This window comes from Leucoraja erinacea, chromosome 2 (assembly GCF_028641065.1).
Source record: "Leucoraja erinacea ecotype New England chromosome 2, Leri_hhj_1, whole genome shotgun sequence".
Classification (NCBI taxonomy): domain Eukaryota; kingdom Metazoa; phylum Chordata; class Chondrichthyes; order Rajiformes; family Rajidae; genus Leucoraja; species Leucoraja erinaceus.
Window position 1 is genome coordinate 106,716,556 of NC_073378.1, and position 21,523 is coordinate 106,738,078.

The following is a 21,523-nucleotide window of genomic DNA, read 5'->3' on the forward strand; positions in this document are numbered from 1 at the left end:
TCATCAACATTGAGGAGTACGCAGAGACTGTAACAAGCTACGTTGCTAAGTGCACCGAGGATGTCACCGTCATGAAAACTTTCACTGCACGTGGAAATGAAAAGCCATGGATGACAGCAAAGGTGCGCTCGCTGCTGAGGGCTCGTGATGCAGCCTACAGAGCCGGTTACACAGCCGCTCTTTGATCTACTAGGACTGCACTGGAAAAAGGAATCAGGGCAGCGAAACGTACCTGCGCAGGGAAAATCCAGGGACACCTCTGTGACACAAGAGACACCAGGAGGATGTGGAAGGGAATCCAAACTGACGGGGTACAAGGCAAGGCAGCAGGTAACTGACACAGACACTTCTCTCCCAGATAAACTGAATAACTTCTTTGCACATTTTGATGCAGCTAACACCACACCCAAGGGGAGAGCCAGCCCCTGCTTACAAACTGACCAGCCAGTCCTGACCATAGACTCAATGGCCACACGGAGAATCCTGTCTAAGGTCAACCCGTGGAAAGCAGTCAGACCCGACAACATCCCAGGACGTGTGCTCAAGGAATGTGCTGAGGAGTTAGCAGATGTGATAACAGACATCTTCAACATCTCCCTTAGTCAAGCCATTGTCCCCACGTGCCTCAAAACTTCTACAATAATCCCAATAGCAAAGAAACCAGTTGTGGCCTGCCTAAATGACTACCGCCCTGACCCCAATAATAATGAAGTGCTTTGAATGCCTGGTTAAACCTCACATTAATGCCAGCCTCCCCTCATCGTTAGACCCCCTCCAGTTTACCTATTGCCCCAACCGTTCTACAGAAGATGCCATCTCTACCACGCTGCACACAGTACTCACTCATCTGGAAAACAAAAACACCTAGCCAGAATCCTGTACATTGACTTCAGCTCAGCTTTGAATACCATCATCCCACAGAGACTTGTGGAGAAATTAACCCTGCTGGGCCTCAACACCACCCTGTGTCACTGGATCTTGGACTTTCTTTCAGAGAGACTGCAGTCAGTCCGTGTTGGCAAGAACACTTCAGGCTCGATCACGCTGAGCACCGGCTCCCCTCAAGGCTGTGTGCTCAGCCCGCTGTTGTTCACACTGCTCACACATGACTGTGCTGCCAGATTCAGGGACAATAAGATCATAAAATTCGCGGATGACACAACAGTGGTGGAACTCATCAGCGGAGATGACGAATCAATGTACAGGGAGGAAATAAAACAACTAGTGGACTGGGTGCGGCAACAACAATCTAGCATTAAATGTCGACAAAACAAAGGAGATGGTTGGCGACTTCAGGAGGGCGCAGCCAAAACACACACCCCTCAACATCAGTGGCATCACAGTGGAGAGAGTGGAGAGCATTAAGTTCCTCGGAGTGCAAATTACAGACAGTCTCACCTGGTCCAGGAACAACACTGGGATTGTCAAATGGGCCCATCAGCGACTGCACTTCCTGAGGAAACTCAAACAGGCCTCACTCCCCACCAACATCATCAGGACTTTTTACAGGGGCACGGTGGAGTCTGTACTCACGTACTGCATAAACACATGGTACTCCAACTGCAACTGCTCGGACAGGAAGGCTCTGCAGAGGGTAGTGAGGGGAGCAGAGAGGATCATTGGCGTCTCCCTACCCTCGGTACAAGAACTGTTCCAGAGCCGCTGTCTGAAAAAAGCTCTGAGAATAGCTAAGGACAAACTGCACCCCCTCCACACACACCTGGATCTCCTGCCATCAGGCAAGAGATACCGTAGCATCAAAGACCGGACTACCAGACTGCTAAACAGCTTCCTGCCACAAGCTGTGAGGCTGCTAAACAGTCACTCTGTACTCACAGTCACCTGATTCTGCGGCTTTGCACTGACATTTTAATAACTCTGGCACTGGCCACTCAAATCAGCTGCCCTGGACATTTTAATGATTGGTTTTACTGTATTTTAATGTTGCTGTTTTACCTGCTTTTAACTATTTATACTGTTTCATCAGGGACTGGATTGTTTTTATTGTTATTTTGTGTGAAATGTTTTAAGATTCATGTGCGATGCTCCGGTATTCCCTGGGAAACGTCTTCTCATTTTGCACTGTGCAACTGTTGCTTTGCAAGATGACAATAAAGGTTGATTTGATTTGATTTGATTTGATATTTTCTGCAGCCTATCTGTAAGTGTTTGTAAGAGGACAAATTGGTTGGTGACATTTCTATGCACAGGAACTTGAAGCTCTTCACCTTCTCCACTTGAGCACATTTGATGCTGACTGGGATCTATTGACTACTACTTCATCTTAGTGACATTGAGGGAATGTTGTTGCCTTGACACAATATAACTATCCTCTCCTTCCTATACTCTTGTCTCATCATTGTTCAACATCCAGCCCACTACAGTGGTGTCATCTGCAAACCTGTAACTGTAGTTAGAGCAGAATTTGGCTGCATAGTCTTGATTATATAGAGAATGTAGTAAGGGACTGTGAAGTCATCCAAATGCAAAAAGGGGATCTCAGAGAAAATAATTGTGACCATCGTCAAGAAAAGAAACATGCTTGATTGCAATAATTGTTATGCCCAGCATTTTGTCATGGGAAAAGTCAATGCCATGAACCTCCTTCAGGCCTCTTCCCAATATCAAACAGCTGCTCTCAGCTTACAAGGATGTTGCCAGGACGAGGATCTGCAGAGTTACAATGTTCATTTTATAGATCAGGGTCCTCCAAACTTTTCAGCATGCAAGCCACATTAAATATTTGGCACATTTTTGCAGGCCATAAGACAATAGACAATAGGTGCAGGAGTAGGCCATTCGGCCCTTCGAGCCAGCACCGCCATTCAATATGATCATGGCTGATCATCCACAATCAGTGCCCAGTTCCAGCCTTCTCGCCATATCCCCTGACTCCGCTATCTTTAAGAGCTCTATCTAACTCTCTTGAAAACATCCAGAGAATTGGCCTCCACTGTATTCTCAGGCAGACAATTCCACAGATTCACAACCCTCCGTGTGAAAACGTTTTTCCTCATCTCTGTTCTAATTGGCTTAGCACTTATTCTTAAACTGTGGCCCCTGGTTCTGGACTCCCCCAACATCGAGAACATGTTTCCTGCCTCTAGCCTGTCCAAACCCTTAATAATCTTATATGTTTCAATAAGATACCCTCACATCCTTCTAAATTCCAGAGTGTACAAGCCCAGACGCTCCATTCTATCAACATATGACAATCCCGCCATCCCGGGAATTAACCTCGTGATCCTACGCTGCACTCCGTCAATAGTAAGAATGTCCTTCCTCAAATTTGGAGACCAAAATTGCACACAATACTCCAGGTGTGGTCTCACTAGGGCCCTGTACAACTGCAGAAGGACCTCTTTGCTCCTATACTCAACTCCTCTTATTATGAAGGCCAACATGCCATTCGCTTTCTTCACTGCCTGCTGTACCTGCATGCTTACATAGAAACATAGAAAATAGGTGCAGGAGTAGGCCATTCGTGCATGCTTACTTTGTACCAGCATGTTTAGAAAAAAATAAAGAAATGTCAGTTTTATAAATTTTAATGAACTCAAAAAAGAATTTAAGTAAAACAAATGGAAGAAATTCAAAACAAAACTTGTAGCCATCCATCAAGGTTAACCAACAAAATCATACATTTTTATGCAACCTCATTAATGGGAAGGATGGAACTCCTTTTAAAATTTTTTGACAATTGTTGCGCTACCGACTGGGGTCACTCAGGCCCCATGTGAATGGTGGGGAGATCCTCCAGTTCCCGCTGTAAACACAACCCTTCCAAACTTCAGTCTACCCGAGGGGGTTTGCTACAGGAATCACAAGCGCTTTCCCTGGGAGGTGGGCTCCTGCTTCAGGCAGCTGAAGCCAGCCCTGTGCGTGTGGCATGTGTGTGGTGTGAGACACCGAAGGCAACAGCGGTTGCGGGATTCGCACGGTGGCTGGAGGGTTGCTATCAATCACTCGCTTCTCCAGGCGGGAGTCTCTGGCTTCTCCCGTTGGATCGTGGCGAGGTGGGGAAGGAGGGGGAATTTGTTTGACAGAACTTCTTCACCTTCCCCTCCTTCTCAGGTTTCTGTCAGCTGCCGTGCTGATCCCCCGGCGGGACACTGGAGGCACAGCCCAGGGAAGGACAGGCTTGGCACCAGCACAGACTCGACTATATCCTGCTCCTCTCCGCTCCACACCACAAAGCCAGCGAGTGCCCCGCACAATCTCTCCTGCCACTGATCTTTAACCGCTGCAGCCCCGTAATTCATTCCAGCGTTTTGGAGCAGATAACATGTGGCCCACTATCTGCTCACAGACATGGGTCCTGGCCTCTATGCAGAACAAGGTTGCCGACTCCTGGCCTAAGGCAAACTGACGTGTAAGTTCCTGCGCTACCACAGAACCCGCTAAATAGCACGCTGCACGGAACGTGTTAAGAGCTTGCTGCGGGCCGGATAAAATCTCGTGGCGGGCCGAATGTGGCCCGCGGGCCATACTTTGGAGACCCCGGTTATAGATCAAGAGTCACTGCAAACCTTAGGAACAAAATTCTCTTCTAAATTTATTCGTCTAATTTGCAAACAATATCAGGTGGGAGCTGACTATGTTATTTTAGGTATACTGTAAGTATTACCCTTAACTGGTTTTACAGGTTTGCTCTTCATTTGCCTGTGATTAGATGGTGGAACAATCCTAATGCACTTTCACCTGTCTAATTAAATAAAAACTTGATTGTTGTGCATAAAATGCATCAGGTGCTATTCTGTTTGCAACACAAGTTCCTTTTAATTCTTAATTCCCCCCATAATTGAATTTGATTTGTTGGTAGGTCAACCTTCCTCTTATAGCCAATGGCTATATGATACCAATTTAAACTCATCACTGCCCAACTTTTGATACTACACATTAGTTGGATTCACTACCATACAAAATAAATTGATTGTTGTTGCAGTTAATGTGATGTGATGCATTGGCATGGATGATGTGGGTGGGATTGAGGGAACGGTACTGGCAATCAACTGGGAACTTTTGTGAGTTTCAGAGTGGTGTCATTGGAGTGGAGATGGAGAGGAATATCTTTAGCCAGAGTGTGGTGAATCTGTTGGAATTCATTGCAACAGGTGGCTGTAGTAGCTGGCCCTGGGTATTTTTAAAGTGGAGTTTGATAGGTTCTTGATTGGGAAGGAAGGACATCAAAGGTTATGAGGCGAAGGCAGGAGAATGGGGTAGAGAAGAATAGATCGGCCATGATAGAATGGCGGAGTAGACTCGATGGGCTGAATGACGGAGTAGACTCGATCTGCTCCCATGTCGTCTGATCTTATGGTCTTATGTTATATTTCCAGGTGATCTTTGGTACCCAACAGGTAGCTCTTTACCAATCAGATTGAAAAATACTGTCCAAGCCAAACAGTATGTTAAAATATTTCATTAATTGTAAAAGTACGTATAGAAAATAAATCAAGAAAAAATGGGGCCATGAGAGAAGAAAGAGACAAGGAATAACAGGTTTCAAAAAATTCAATAATAATGTAATTTTGAAGGAACGCACACATGTACAATTACATTTTCAGTGTTAGGCAGTCATTATGACTTTATGCTAAATTTCACCTACTCCTCAGTGCAATATTCTTACCATTTTTATGCTTGTTTAGCCGATAATTAATGGAGAAGGACAGTAATTTCACACTTTACATTGGTTACAGTTCTGGGGGTATGAACGGTTCTGCCATTGTGAAGCTCGCACAGGAGCATAATATAGTGAGCAATCTCCATGTTCATGTCGTTAATTGTGCAGGTGTGGACTCTGAAACATACTGAAGGTAGACACAAAATTCTGGAGTAACTCAGCAGGACAGGCAGCATCACTGGAGAGAAGAAATGGGTGACGTTTCGGGTTGAGACCCTTCTTCACCCATTCCTTCTCTCCAGAGATGCTGCCTGTCCTGCTGAATTATTCCAGCATTTTGTGTCTACCTTTGATTGAAACCAGCATCTGCAGTTCTTTCCTACACACTCTGGAACATACCGTCAGGTACATTCCTTGTTGGCAATTAGTTCTGTTCCTCATGCTTATTGTTGCTGCAAAATCTATGCAATAGTGACTCGCAGATCTGACACCAGCTGGGTCAGCCTCAGAATATGGAGTTATACAGGGCGGAGAAGAAAGCTCTGATCTGAGAGAGTGGGTGACCTTGTGCAATTGTCAACAGCAAAATATTGTGGGGGCCAAACCACTGAATATATTTATGGCAAAGATAAATAATTTTAAGACACAGTATGTCAGTGGGTATGGGGCAAGAGTGGAATTCTGATATTGACATATACCAAGCATGAATGGTAAAGGAGCCTCAAAGGGCAGAATGGCCTATTCCAGCCCATGTTTTTCTAAGTTAATACTAGTAACAAATTGGGTAGTAACTGGGCTATAAAATTACCAATGATTTTATTTAAAATTATCAAGCCTCTCATTATACTATGAATTTAATCCACTGCATTGTCTAATTGATGGCATCATCTCCAGTATGTATCGAATGCATACACAATATGCAACACTATTCTAATAAACCCAACTGAAAATAAAATAAATATAATTCATGGAGACACAAGGAATGGTTGAAGCTGGAATCTACAGTAAAACACAAAGTAATGGAGTAACTCGATGAGTCAGGCAGCATGTCTGCATGGAATGGACAAGTGGCATTTCAGGTTAGGTCCCAACCCGAAACATCACCTGTCCATTCCTATCAAAGTTGCTGCCTGACCCGCTGAGTTCAGAATTTTGTGTTTTAATTATAATTCTTAGTTCAATTCAACGCTATTTTATCTACTCGAGTAGAATTACAGTCACCTCCTCAATTTTAACTTTCTGAGCACATTTACAAATGTGTGTCTTCGGGTCGAGCATTAACTGCATCTGTGAGTTTCAAAATAACAACACTATCATCAAAGTCGGACGTGGGGGGGGGGGTGAGGGGGAGGGGAGGGAGGTGTAAATGTGTGGGGATAGGGGGGTGGTTATTACAATGATTTCTTGCTCTGGCCATTTCCCGCGAATCTTTACTGTTGGGCCCATCCAATATCCAGTATGTAGCAAGCAAGTGTACACAATGTAACTTTGATGTTCAGACAGCATGATATCGAAGCAAACGCTCTGAATTTTGTTCTTTCGCCAGTCACTTTATCAAAAGCCTTCAACATTTTTTAAATGTTTAAAAAAAACTCCTCTTGTCAATCACCAGTTAAGAAAAGTAGACATAATATCTCAAGATTCTCCTTCCAGTGATCGATACAAAATGCTGGAGTAACTTATTCCGTTCCTTCTATCCATAGAGGCTGCCTGTTCCGCTGAGTTACTCCAGCATTGTGTGTCTATCTTTGGTGTAAACCAGCATCTTCAGTTCCTTCCTGCACATTATCCTTCCTGTCACAATCGTATCCTTAATTATATATTTCACTGATTAGTGTTAGGATTGGGAATTCAAGACCGGACTAAAGATTTGAAGCGCCCAAACAAAATAGGTAAAAATGGTGATAAAATTATCAAGTGCACATTTTATTTAGATATTTTACACTTGGATTTTGATATAGAAAATAAGATGTTCTCAGCTGCTTTCACTTGCATAATTACATCAAATTTTTAATTGTCAATTTATTCTAAGTATATTATTACCTGATACTTGGTGTGCTCGTATATAATCTGTCGGTGACCTACAATAAATGAAAAACAAGCTTAATGCAGCGGGTTAGAATTAATTCACCATTAGCTTCATTAACACCATTAGTTCTCATGTTATTATAAGTTGTATAAAAAACTTCCAATTCATTCCTGTTCTGATTTGCTTTAAAAAGTCTCAGATAAAAATACACAGAAAGTAAGCAGAAGCTTTTTGAAAGAAATATAACAAGAGCACAGAATTCTTGAATAACAGGAGAAAGATACCTAAACGCTTACCATTGTCTGTCATCAGTTTATCTATGGAGGCTGAAGGTGATGTTTCCAAGGTGCACTACATAGATGAGGCAGAAGAGAAGACCAAGGTAAAAGTGTGGGTCGAAAAACAGGAACTAGTGAGAGAAAACTTAAGAAACGGAAAGAGAGGTAGAATATCTGACGCTTCATTCCTGCTCCACCAATAATTGAGATCATGGCTGGCCTTCCAACTCTGCCCCAGTTTCTAGCAATTCTCCATATTCCTAGGTTCTGTTAATTATATGAAAATCTATTGACCTTTGCTTTGAATGACCTTTATGACAATCTCCACAGTTCTCTGAGGTAAAGAATTCCAAAGGCTCAGCACCCTGATGGTGAAGAAATGTCTTCACAATCCGTACGTTCTGAGGGTGTTCTAGTCTAGCCTAGTCAGCCAGGAGAAAAATCCTCCTCACATCTCTCTTGTTGGCGCTTGTAAGAATGTTTGATATTTTGATGAGATCACTTATTCGTCTATACTCTGGAGATTATAGGACTAGTCCACATCATTTCTCATTTTATGACAAACCCACCATCTCAGAAACCAGAATGGTGCATCTTTGTTGCACTTCCTCCATAGCAACTGTTTCTCTACTTTGGGTAGTGGTCCAAAACTGTACCCAGTACTTCAGCAATGATCTAAGCAGATCCTACAGTATACAATTGCAATGGGGCACCACTATTCGTGTACTCAGATCCTCTCAAAATAAAAGCCAATGCAACGTCTTCCTTCCTAATTGGTTGCGGCATTTGCATGGTGGTCCTGAGTGATGTTTGCACACTGACACACAGGACCTTTTAAAATTTACGTTATCTAATTTCACCATTTAAAAAAGACACCACTTTTCTGTTCTGTGTACCAAAGTGGATGATTTTCCATTTTTTTACAATATGTCCCATCTGCCATTCCTCACCCACTCACTCACTCAGTTTATCAATTCCTCCCTGAAGCCTCTTTACACCCTCCTCCACAACTCACAGTTTCAATTAGTGTTGTATCAAAACAAAACTGGAAGTATGATGTTTGGTCTCCTGCAATGATGGTCAAATCATTGATGTAGACTTCAATAGCTGAGGCCCAAACACTGCAGTACGAACATAGTTATAGCCTGCCAAAATGAATAGGATTTGTTCATTCTCACTCTTTGTTTACTGACTGATAATCAATTCCCAATTTATGTCTGTATATTAACCTAATTCCTTGTCCTCTAACCTTGCTGACTAACCTCTTGTGCGGAGTCTTATTGAAAACCTTCTGGAAATCTAAATACACCACATCCACAAAATACTCTCCAACAGGTTTGACATAGTGCACTATGGGTTCATTTTTTTAATTGAAATTAGGTCATAAGGTCATAAATGATAGGACTAAAATTAGGCCATTTGGTCCATCAAGTCTATTCTGCCAATTGATTATGGCTGTTCTATCTCTCCCTCCTACCCTGCCTTCTCCCAATAACCCCTGACACCTGTGCTAATCAAGTTAGGGTTAAAACAGCAGAAACGGAGAAGTGAACACTGGAAAAAAAATAGAAGAAAGAAAATTACTTGCATGGGTGGAGAGATGATGAAGAGAGAAGAGCAAAGCTGAAAACGTGTACCAGAAAATAGTTCTGGAGGGGCAGTGTGCAGGTAGTGTGCATGAAAAAAAAAATGCAGAGCATTTTATAATAGTTGGCATGTTAAGGACCTGTCCCACGAGCATGCGACCTGCATGTGGCAAGCGCGACCTAACGGGCAGGTCCCACTAGCATGCGGCAAGCGCCTGCATGCGGCAAGCGCGACCAAACCAGAAGCGGGGGCCACGCGGAGGTCGAATGAGTGAAATGAAGCTCGAGCGAAGTCCGCGGGCAGTTCGCGCGTGATGTACGGTGTCGAGGCGGCTGCGGGCCGGCAGGCCATGGCCGCGTGAAATTTTTAAACACGGTCAGTTTTTCGGAGCCCCGCACTATGTCGGGACCAGCTCCGCACAACTCCATACGACTCCGGTGATCGAAGTGGGACCGGCCCCGCGTGGCCGTATGGCTCAAGCAACCACGTTAGGTCGCGCTTGCTGCATGGAGTCGCTTAGGTCGCGCTTGCCGTGGGACAGGCCCTTTACAGCAAGAGGAAAGACGACATGGAATGAAATATTTTCAGTGAATCTCGCAATCTAGGAATAAAAATAACGAAATAAACAATTACCCCTTTAGTTTCAACTGCATTTATGTTCACTTTAAGATATTCCCAAGTGCAAGTCCAGGCGAATCCAGAACCAGGGGCCACACTTAAAGGGGAGGCCATTTAAGACTGAGATGAAAAAAAACATTTCACCCAGAGAGTTATGAATTTGTGGAATTTCTTGCCACAGAGGACAGTGGAGGCCAAATCACTGGATGGATTTAAGAGAGAGTTAGATGGGGCTGGTGGAATCAAGGGATATTGATTGGGGACGATCAGCCATGATCACAATGAATGGCGGTGCTGGCTCGAAGGGCCGAATTGCCTCCTCCTGCACCTATTTTCTATGTTTCTATGCAAGGATAGAATATAAATCTTTGAGAAGATCCAGTGCATAAAAAAGCAAATTAAAATGTATTAAAAATAAATTGTCTTACCTGTGGTACACTTCCTTCTTAATCACTTGAAGAGAAAGAGAACAAATTATGACACATTGATCAATGCATGCTTCAAGTATAAATGCATTCAAACCATAAATAATCAGAAGGAACAAATACCAAGTAAATGTTGGAATTACATTGAAATAAACTGAAGATAATAGATCTGAATCATTTTAATACCAAAGATTACATCAAATGCAATGGTGCCAGCAATGACACTTCTTCTTCACAGGCAGTCCCTCAGAAACAGAGATGTCTTGCTTCTGCTAAGGAATAGAATTGGCCTATGCATGATTTATCCTACTGTGGGATTACTTCTACAAACCAACAATCATATATGGTTTTGATCCATTGATCCACTGAAAGAAGGTCCAAGTTAATTGGAGATGAGGCTCTACCACATGGTCTACCCTCACACACATAAAGACACACTGTCACAACAGTGGCGACCATTCATTCACCATGCACAACTGTTAACTGGTTAGACCACTCAGAGTATTGTGTGCAATTCTGATTGTCCAGTATAGGATGATGGCCTGTCCTCATCATTATCGAAGGGATCTATAGGAGGTGTTGCCTCATAAAGAGTAAAGGGTAAATCATCACCCTGGCTACTCTCTCAATTCGCTCCTGCCATCAGGAAGAATGTATAGAAGTCTGAATATTGTGACGTCAAGGTTCAGGAACGGTTTCTTCCCAACAAGCATCAGGCTCTCGAACATTACGAACACCATTTAAAATACGAACTACAATCTGTCTTATTTCCACTAGAGATGTTGGGCTTTTGTTTTGTATTAATGTTTTTTTAATTTATTGAGCGTTCTTTTGTTTATTATGTTATGTGTGAGTACTGTGCTTACATACTGTATCTATGATGCTGCTGCTGCAAGTAAGAATTTAATTGTTCTATTTTCAGTACATATGGCAATTAAACACACTTGACTTGACACTCTTAGATGTGGCTGGGCGCGAGATAATGTAAAGGACATTCACCTGAATGTTGCCTGGATTGGAAAACGTGTTATAGAAGAAATTGTACAGACTGAGTGAAGGAGGCTAAGGGGTGACCTAATTGGAAGGCTAGATGCAGGAAGATTGTTCCCGATGTTAGGGAAGTCCAGGACAAGGGGTCACAGCTTAAGGATAAGGGGGAAATCCTTTAAAACCGAGATGAGAAGAACTTTTTTCACACAGAGAGTGGTGAATCTCTGGAACTCTCTGCCACAGAGGGTAGTTGAGGCCAGTTCATTGGCTATATTTAAGAGGGAGTTAGATGTGGCCCTTGTGGCTAAGGGGATCAGGGGGTATGGAGAGAAGGCAGGTACGGGATACTGAGTTGGATGATCAGCCATGATCATATTGAATGGCGGTGCAGGCTCGAAGGGCCGAATGGCCTACTCCTGCACCTAATTTCTATGTTTCTATGTTTCTAATAGAGATACATAACATTTAGAGACATGGATGGGAGACTCCTTTTCCCATGGTAGATGTATTATAAAAAGAGCATGTGTAAGGTGAGAGAAAGGAATTTTAAAGGGGTTCCAAGGGAAAGATCTATGTGTAGAATGTGACTGATGTATAGAACTTATTGCCAGAGGAGATGGTGAGATCCGATACAATTGTCATATTTAAGCAACATTTATTCTGGCACTTAAATAGGCAAGGCATAGATCGATACAGACCTAATGAAGGCAAATGAGATTAATGTAGGTGGGCAAAATGGTTGGCATAGACGTGGCATAGAAAAGGCCTTTATCAGTGCCGTTCACTTCTATAACTCCAGCCCCTTTTTTAAAATTGCAATGTGCTTGAGTGTTTAAATCGCAATAGTTATTTTAGTTATAAGTAAACATAATCTTTTTTTTAAAACCTTTATTAATCACTTACATCCATTGTTACAGGTTTAGCTATTTGATACCTGGTTGTCATGGGCAAGAACAGCATTGGGCATGAGGAATGGGAGCGGGCAACAATTTGGATTGAGTATAAACTGGTCCATTGTATTTGAGATCTCTTCAGATCAGATAAGCACCACTTCAGCTAATTTTGTTGAACAAAGGCAACAACAAAAAATATTTTCTTTGCTGCTAGGTCTTACGTGAACAAAAATTAAGGGCAAATCCCACAAAAGAAATTGAGTTTTCATTGATATCAACATACCTTTTCGAGGAAAATATCTTTTTAGAATAAAGTAAAGAAGTATGCAGACGATCAGAGTTATTGACAATCCAACAATTATAACCAATGAGTGGATGGAGCTTCCTTTATATTTCCGCCTTTCTTGACCTAGTAATCACACAATCAGAAGAGTCAGTGAAATGTATTATTGCCAATGCAGAGCACAGGTTTACATGGAGACGCTGCCTGACCCGTTGAGTTACTCCAGTATTTTGTGTCTTTCCTCGATAAACCAGCAACTGCAGTTCCTTGTTTCTACTTAGGTTGTTGGTAATTGACTTCTTCATCTGCAGAGTTCCATCAGTGTGGATCGGTAACATCGCCTCCTCATTGACCATCAACACAGGTGCTCCTCAGCAGCCTCCTGCTCTACTCTCTTTACACATATGACTGTAAGGTTATGAACAACTCCAATACCATCTGCACGTTCACTGACAACACCACTGTTGTTGGCTGAATCACAGGTGGTGATGAATCTGGATCAGTGAGTCGGTGAGACCACATGGTTGAATGTTGGCCCAGCAACAACCTCATTCTCAACATCACCAAAACCAAGGCACTGATTACTGACTTCACAAAAGGTGGGCCTGAGATGGAGAGGGTTAGCAATTTCAAATTCATTGTGCATATGATAATAAACTCAAATTGAATTGATTTAATTTTAGGTTATGACAGATGTTAGGTGTGATTTCAGAATGCCTCTTGTGACAGCGCCTCCTCCCTCAGATGCCACCACTAGAGGCCAATCCCCGACATCATTAGTAACCGCTGAGTCCAATTAGGTCATAAGGTCATAAGGAGTAGAAGAACTCCACCATTCAATCATGGCTGATCTATCTCTCCATCGTAACCCCATTCTCCTGCCTTCTCCCCATAACCTCTGACACTTGTACTAATCAAGAATCTATTTTTCCCTGCCTTAAAAAATATCCACTGACTTGGCCTCTGCAGCCTTCAGTGGCAAAGAATTCCACAGATTCACCACCCTCTGACTAAAGAAATGTCTCCTCATCACCTTCCCAAAAGAACGTCCTTTAATTCTGATTAGCTGATATTGGTTTGCCTATCTGAACTTGTCAGCCTACTCCCTATAAAACCCATATCAATCAGAGGGGAGGAGGGCCATGATGCCACTCAAAACTGATCCTATCTGCCTGTACACCCACATTTCTCCATTCTACGTCTGTTTGTATATCTGTAAAAATGCTTCTTAATCATTGCTATCATAACTTCTTCTACACCCTGCATTTTCCGGACACCTACCACTCTCTGTGGATAAAATAATCATACCTCATAGATAGCATTTTATTGTCATTCAGACCGAAGTCTGAACAAAATTGCAGCAGTCATACATATAATACAATACAATAAAACAACAATAAACACATATTAACATCCACCACAGTGACTCCACCCAGCATCTCCTCACTGTGATGGAGGCAAAAGTCTTAGGTCTGCACTCATAAGTCCCCTTTAAACTTTTGCCCTCTCACCTCAAAGCGATGCCCTTTTGTATTAGACCTTTCTACTGTGGGAAAAATATTCTGACTATCTATCCCGTCTCTGCCTCTAATAATTTCATAAAATTCTGTCAGATCTTCCCTCAGTCTCCAGTGCCTCAGAGAAAATAATCCAAGTTTGTCCAACCTATCTACAGTATATTGCTAATTATCCTCTGATCCAGGAAACATTTTAGAGAACCTATTTTGCAAGTGCCCAAAGACTTCATATCCTTCTTGTAAAATGGCAACTTGCTAGGAAAGAAATTCCAATATTTTGTTTTCTTCATAGTATTAGCCCACAAAATCTGACATAAGCCTCGGGAAGCCTTTATATTTACATAGCAATATGCACTTGGAAACTTGACAGGAAAAACTGTCGGACTTTCAATTTCAACACAGCTGCCTTGGACTCCATTTCTTTCTTTACTGGTTCTTACATTTGTTGGAATTCATTGGTTAATGAAACAGAGGGAGAACAGTTGTGATATCTCTGCCCCAGCTGTATGTACAGTGTGACAAAACCAAAAATAACTGGATGTCACGATTAGTGCATCAATTCTGATTCCATTTAGCAACTACCCTCTCAAACCCAAATTATTTTATGCCTATTGCTCACTGAACTGCCCCAGGCTTCACTGCAGATGTCAATATGGGTAATATTTGCTGAACAAAAGAGTTTGGTTGGTCACAAATCTATTAAATACTTGGCATTTGAAGTTTGCATAAATAACTATAGCACTCAAGATTAGGATGCACAAATTCCAAGTGAATTTCTTTGGGAGGGTTAGTGGCAATAGTACAGATGAGACTCTGGCCAGGACATTTAATCAAACTAGAAGAAAATGTAAACATAGATGTAAAGAGTTTTCACCATGAATTTTGATTCTGAAAATTAAGATCTGCTGTATTTAATTTAATTTAAATCAACAATAATGTATTTTTGACCACCTATATTAATGAAATATACAAAATAAATATTTGTTGCAATTTAAATGCCTTACAAAATATAGTGGCAAATGGTTAGACAGTTGTCATGACACGTGGTTAAACCATGAAGATTAAAAGCTGTGAAGATTCACAATAACTGTCGTCTTCACATTTCCTTCCTCTGGTTTCATTAAATAGAACTACATTACAGTATATATCAGAGAGAGAGAATATTATCTGCAATTGAGGTGTTTAGATACCCTAAGATGAAATCTGTATTTAGAAGACTTGTGCCCTCTCATGACCAAATGGCATGATATTCACCAGAAAACTACGCCAGCAATAATCAGATACATTTTATTTCCATTTTCCATAAGTCACAATAACTATTTTATATGGAACTCTATGGTTCACTTTTGTAAGCTGTGTGGGTGCAATGTTATTCAGTAAAGCAAATATCATGGTGATCTGATTATGGTAACACTGAGCAGCTGCTGTCTTTATTTACATTTTTACAATACACCTGTTGTGCAATGTGAAGCCTTGATAAAAGCATAATATAAAAGTGTGAAAAGAGGTTTATATTCATTGGTATCATTCAATTTATACAGTAGTGCTTGGTAGAACACTATATCTATAACAACTCGGTAACATTAGTTCTTACAATTAGTTGAATTATACAACTGGCAACTTTGGACAGAAGGTAGTGCAGGTGGTAAAGCAGCTGCCAGACACCAAGGTTAGATTTTTATTCTTGCCAGAAAGTTGTGGTTTGGTACACCATTTGATTTCATGCAACAAAGTATGAATATTCAGAATATCTTTTAGTAAGGGTAAATCATAAATAGGTTCATGTTAATTCAACTGACTTCCTTAATTTTAGCAGGGAACTTTGTAAACTAGCACGGATGGTGTCAGCTACACAAACACAAAATTTGGGATTAAACCACACACAAATCAAATCTTGGTAATGCTGTTATAATGTCAATTTGCCTCGATAGGTTCCAACCCGATGGCATGAACGTTGAATTCCCCAATTTCAGCAAACCTGCCCAGCCCCCCAGTCCCTCTATCCACCCTGATCCTCCCTCACATACTCTTCTTTCGCACAACACCGTACCCCCTCTCAACCAGCTGCTTCAGAACTCAAACTATCTGCCCGTCACCCATTGTCCACTCAATCCACTCAACAAGCCCCATCCCGTCAGCCCACTTCACTCCCCTTATTTGGTCCCAGACTCCATCTTCTTTCCCATCGGATTCCATCCTAATCAGCCCGCCATTACCTCTGCCAATCACACCCTAGCTTTTGTGTTAGCCCACCCCACTCTTCCCCACTCCTCCTCACCTGAGTCCACCTACTGTGTACCCGCTCTTACCCCACCCCATGCCAACCTCACCTGATGCTGGTTTACTCCCCATCACTCTCTCAGTCCATTGCAAGAGTCCTGGCCCAAAAAATTGTTTGTCCTTCTTCCCACACTGATGCTGCCTGACCTGCTGAGTACCTCCAGTCGATTGTTTTTTGCTCAAAGTTCAAGCATGTGCAGTCCCGTGTGCCTCAACTCAATTTAATCCTCTTCATGTACATCAAATGAATCTGCCTGGTGTCACAGAATTCATCCACTTTAGATTTGCTTGAAAGTCATGTTTATGCCAGATTAATTCAGTATTGTAAAGAACTACGACTGCGTTATCTGTAAGATGCTGCTGTTAATGAGTTCCAGACAACAAGCACATACATACAGTACATACCGGTGTGGGAGAGAATGAGTGTGAACTGAGTTTCGTCCCGCTTGCCTGTGACATTGTTGTAGACACAGCACATGTAATCAGCTTTCTCGGGTACTTTCTCAGACATGATATTTAATACCGGCCCCCGATGGATAGGTGTCGTCTTGTTGTTGGCTTTTTGGAACCACGAGTAGTCATTCGGTGGGTTGGAATTTGCTGAACATTTAAACCAGACTGGTTCTCCTTTGCCAACAGCAAACACTCCTTCACTAATTTTGAATCGAGGTTCAGACTTCACCATCAAGTCATAGGGGCCATCTGGAAAAAATACATGAAAAAAAATATTCACACCAACAATAATGAACCAAAAATGCAAATGTTTTTAGAGTTTTGATTTGTGATAAAAACATAATGGGGTACTTGGGATTTTCTGGGTTGGTGGAGCAGATCGCCTGATGTCACAGAATTCATCCCACTTTTCATTCCCTTGAAAGCATCACAATTAAATTCAGCTGAGTTTCCAGATATAGATTGTTAAGGGCTTGGACACACTAGAGGCAGGAAACATGTTCCCGATGTTGGGGGAGTCCAAAACCAGGGGCCACAGTTCAAGAGAGAGCTAGATAGGGCTCTTAAAGATAAGAGTCAGGGGATATGGGGAGAAGGCAGGAACGGGGTACTGATTGGGGATGATCAGCCATGATCACAATGAATGGCGGTGCTGGCTCGAAGGGCCAAATGGCCTACTCCTGCACCTATTGTCTATTGTCCATTGAGAGCGACCGAGGAAAAGATCGACACATGTTCCAGGAGCTGCGAGGCAGCAGCACCAACTACTGTGCTGTGCTCTCCCCTGTCCAATATGCCACTCTCTTTGGTTTTTAAAGTTAGCTAGGGTTGCATTTGTCCTGTAAGTGGCTGCTGCTGACAGCATTGGACAGCCTGGACCCACAGTCTAATGTGCTCTAGTCTGGCATGCTCTGTCTATCTCTCTGCCTCTTCTCTTTCCTTGGCAAAGTCCAGAAAAGTGTTAAGGCCATGTACCCAGATCCAGAGCAAATCCACCCTCTAAAGTGAACCTCTGCATGACATGATGAGGTCATTTGGACAATTCCTCCCAATTATTTCAGTACAAGAAGAGCAAAATATATTTTCACTTATCACATTTAGATGATATCTGGAAACTCAGTTTATCTTAAAAGAAATAGATACAACATTTTGCAGTAACCCAACGGGTCAGGCGGCATCTCTGGAGAGAAGGAATGGGCGACGTTTCGGGTCGAGGCTTTTTTTCAGACCGAGAGTCAGGGGAGCAGGAAACTGGAGGAATGAACCTCCTGTTGAACCTTTTAATGAACGTTTTCATGTATCTAGCTTCCCTCTCCCGACTCTCAGTCTGAAGAAGGGTTTTGATTTAAAATGTCACCTATTCATTACCTGCAGAGATGCTGCCTGACCAGCTGAGTTACTCCAGCATTTTATGTTTATATTCAGTGTAAACCAGCATCTGCAACCTTCCTACGCAAAAGAGATTTATTTCAGTTTTAAAAAGACTGTTTTCAATTTTGAAAGGAATGCTAATGGTAGAGAAAAGAAGAATCATATATTTGAAAGCTGGTGCCACCAATGTGATTCCACATTTCTTGGCTGCAGTAGTTATACCTATGACCATTCTGTATCAGATAATAACAAACAATTTACAGCCCAAATATCATGTAATTGGTGATAGATTGAGCATTTGTCATTGTTACCTCGGTAGTTAACAATAATAAACCTAAGTTCATGATGAGTTTCAATTCAGTGTAAAGCTGATACTTCAGTGTGATAGTGAGCGTTAATAATAATAATGGTAAATAAGGCATTAAGCCCCAGGATGCATCTGCATCCCAATTGTATGTAAACAATATCAAAATATTATTCAAAGAAGAGCAGGGAAGTTGTCTTTTACACCACTTCTTCTTTGACCATCATAATCACAACAAAGTGGTCAGAAAATTATGAAGATTTTATACATAAGTAAGATATGTATAAATAGTTATGTGCATTTATAACTGAAAATTGATCACTTCTACCTTAGTGTTCTTACGACACATACGGTAGCAGTAAACGACTTCTATTTATACAAAGTGTTTGCACCCAGGAGGCACTGGGGAAGTCTCATTGCATGATTGACATTACACCATGATATTGTGACACAAATAAATGATTCAAATTTGCGATGGGTCTCAAACAGAGGAACAGCATTTTACCTGAGAGTAAAAACCAGCCGAGGCATGGCAAGGGCCAATCTCTACCTTGGCCACCAACAGAGAATCTGCCTCTTAACCATCCTCATATTTGGTCTAAATGTTTTCCACATGAGACTAAGTCATGTCCATAAGTTATAGGAGCAGAATTAAGCCTATTCTGCCATTCAATCATGCCTGATCAATCTTTCCCTCTCAACCTCATTCTCCTGCCCTCTCACCATAGCCCCTGACACCCATACTAATCAAGAATCTGTCGATCTCCGTCTTAAAAATATCCATTGACTTGGCCTCCACTGCCGTCTGTGACAATTAATTCCACAGATTCACCACCCTCTGACCAAAAAACATTTCTCCTCATCTCCTTTCTAAGAGTACATTATTTTATTCTGAGGCTATGGCCTCTGGTCCTAGATTCTCCCACTAGTGGAAACATCCTGTCCACATTCACTCTAGCCAGGCCTTTCATTATTCGGTAAGTTTCAATGAGGTTCCCCTTCATCCTTCCTAATCTCATTGCATGATTGATATTACAATGTGATATTATGACACAAATAAATTAGTCAAAATTGCGATAGGTCTCAAACACTTTACCCAATGGTAAAAACTAGCCGAAGCATGTCAAGGGCCAATCTCTACCTTAGCCAGTGATAGAGAATCTGCCTCTTAACCATCCTCACATATGGTCCAAATGTTTTCCACATGAAACCAAGTCCTCATCTTTGAGGAACTGGTGCTGGAGAAATGACTCTCACAGAATGTAACATTGGCACACAGTAAAATGCAAACTGCCGGAGGAACTCAGCAGTTCAGACAGCATCCATGGAAGCAGAGTCAATGTTTCAGATCAATTCCTGATGCAGGGTCATGACCTAAAATGTCACTCATCCCACTGATGCTTCCTGATCCATTGAGTTCCTCCAGTGGTCAGTTCTTGCTCCAGATTCCAGCAGTTGCAGTCTCTCGTGTCTCAGGCACATGGAACCCATTTATTTAAACCAAAGTGCCCTTACTTTAAGAGCACTTACCATGGTGAGAGGTGGCACTTATTAAGTAACTTAGCACTCAATTTCTGCTGAGATTTACACAAAAGGCTCCCATTTGTTCTGTGGGGAGCTGCTAGTATTCAGCCAGTTGACTGCACATACGTCCTAAACATGCACACATTGCAAGTCTAGAACTTGGTGACTGATAAATGGTGCTACGCTGATCAGATCTGATGCAGGATTCAAGACACCAGTGATTTCAATAGGAATTCCAGACCAGTAGAATAGAAGGCAAGGGTGAGGGTAACATATTTATTGGTTTATTTTGCTTTGTTTTAAACTTTTTAGTTATTTATTTGCATTTATATGCCTTTTTGATGAACATTATTTATGATAATTGTATTATTCATTGCTGGCCAGATTGCACACCAAACACTGTTTATTTGTTGACAGAAGAGTCCAATCCAAGAGGTAACATGCAGAATGTATTGTAATTGCCTTTTGTAAATGCATCTTTGAATAATATTTCGACCATTTTACTGTATTTATGGAATTCAATGAGGTCTGTTCTTTCTATATGTGGCAACTATGAATTTACAAGTGTAATTTTCAGGGCATGAAACCAAATTATATCTTCATTTTTGGCTGACGTTAGAAAATATTTCATGAAATTTATTCTGACGTGTTAGTATAGGAAGATTTATTTCAAGCTACACACAAAGGAAATTGTTCATGACATGCACACCATTTCAGATTTTCATTATTTCAGATGTTGTTATTGAGAAATAGTGTCTCATAAGGAAGGAAAGTGGAGTGTAAACTCTATGGGTGTAATTTTACCAGGAAAATGAACCTTGTCTTCTGGCTGCAAATATTGGGAATTCATAGATTTGTTGCAAATACTTTCCAAACGTGGCTGCAGATAATCAATGGCATGTTACTGACTGAACTATTAAATATCAACGTAATCAAGTGGGTGGGATTTGCATTGAGGAAGGGAAAAAAATGGAGGGATATGGAAGTGTGTCAAAGAGTGAAAAGGGTGGAAAAAGATCCATGTGGGAATATATGAGCTGAATGGTCTTTTCCTTATGAAATCACTTAAATAATATAATGATTTTCTGATATGTATACGAGCTAAACAAGAAAGATACAAGGACTACAGATGCTGGATTACAAAAAAGCATCTCTGGAGAATATGGATAGATAATATTTCAGGTCGGGACCCTTCTTCAGACTGATTGTGGTGGAGCGGGGGGAAACAAATTGGAAGAGAGGTCTTCTAACTTTCTTCCTCTCCCCTTACCCCCACTACAATCAGTCTGAAGAAGAGTCCTGACCCAAAACATTATCTATCCATGTTCCACAGCGCCATGCAGCAACA

The 21,523-nt window shown here is 41.7% G+C and overlaps 1 protein-coding gene across 3 annotated transcripts in view; it reads right to left on the reverse strand.

The window, feature by feature from the left end:
• The window catches only part of hepacam2 (HEPACAM family member 2), a 115,706-nt gene that overhangs the window by 35,257 nt on the left and 58,926 nt on the right, over positions 1–21,523 (reverse strand). For all 3 annotated transcript variants that reach the window (XM_055662796.1, XM_055662789.1, XM_055662782.1), the window contains exons 4-7: positions 16,929–17,225; positions 12,727–12,852; positions 10,564–10,588; positions 7,667–7,704 (exon numbers count right to left, since the gene is read on the reverse strand). In XM_055662796.1, coding sequence (XP_055518771.1) covers positions 7,667–7,704; positions 10,564–10,588; positions 12,727–12,852; positions 16,929–17,225 — 486 coding nt within the window. The remainder of the gene's footprint in view (positions 1–7,666; positions 7,705–10,563; positions 10,589–12,726; positions 12,853–16,928; positions 17,226–21,523) is intronic.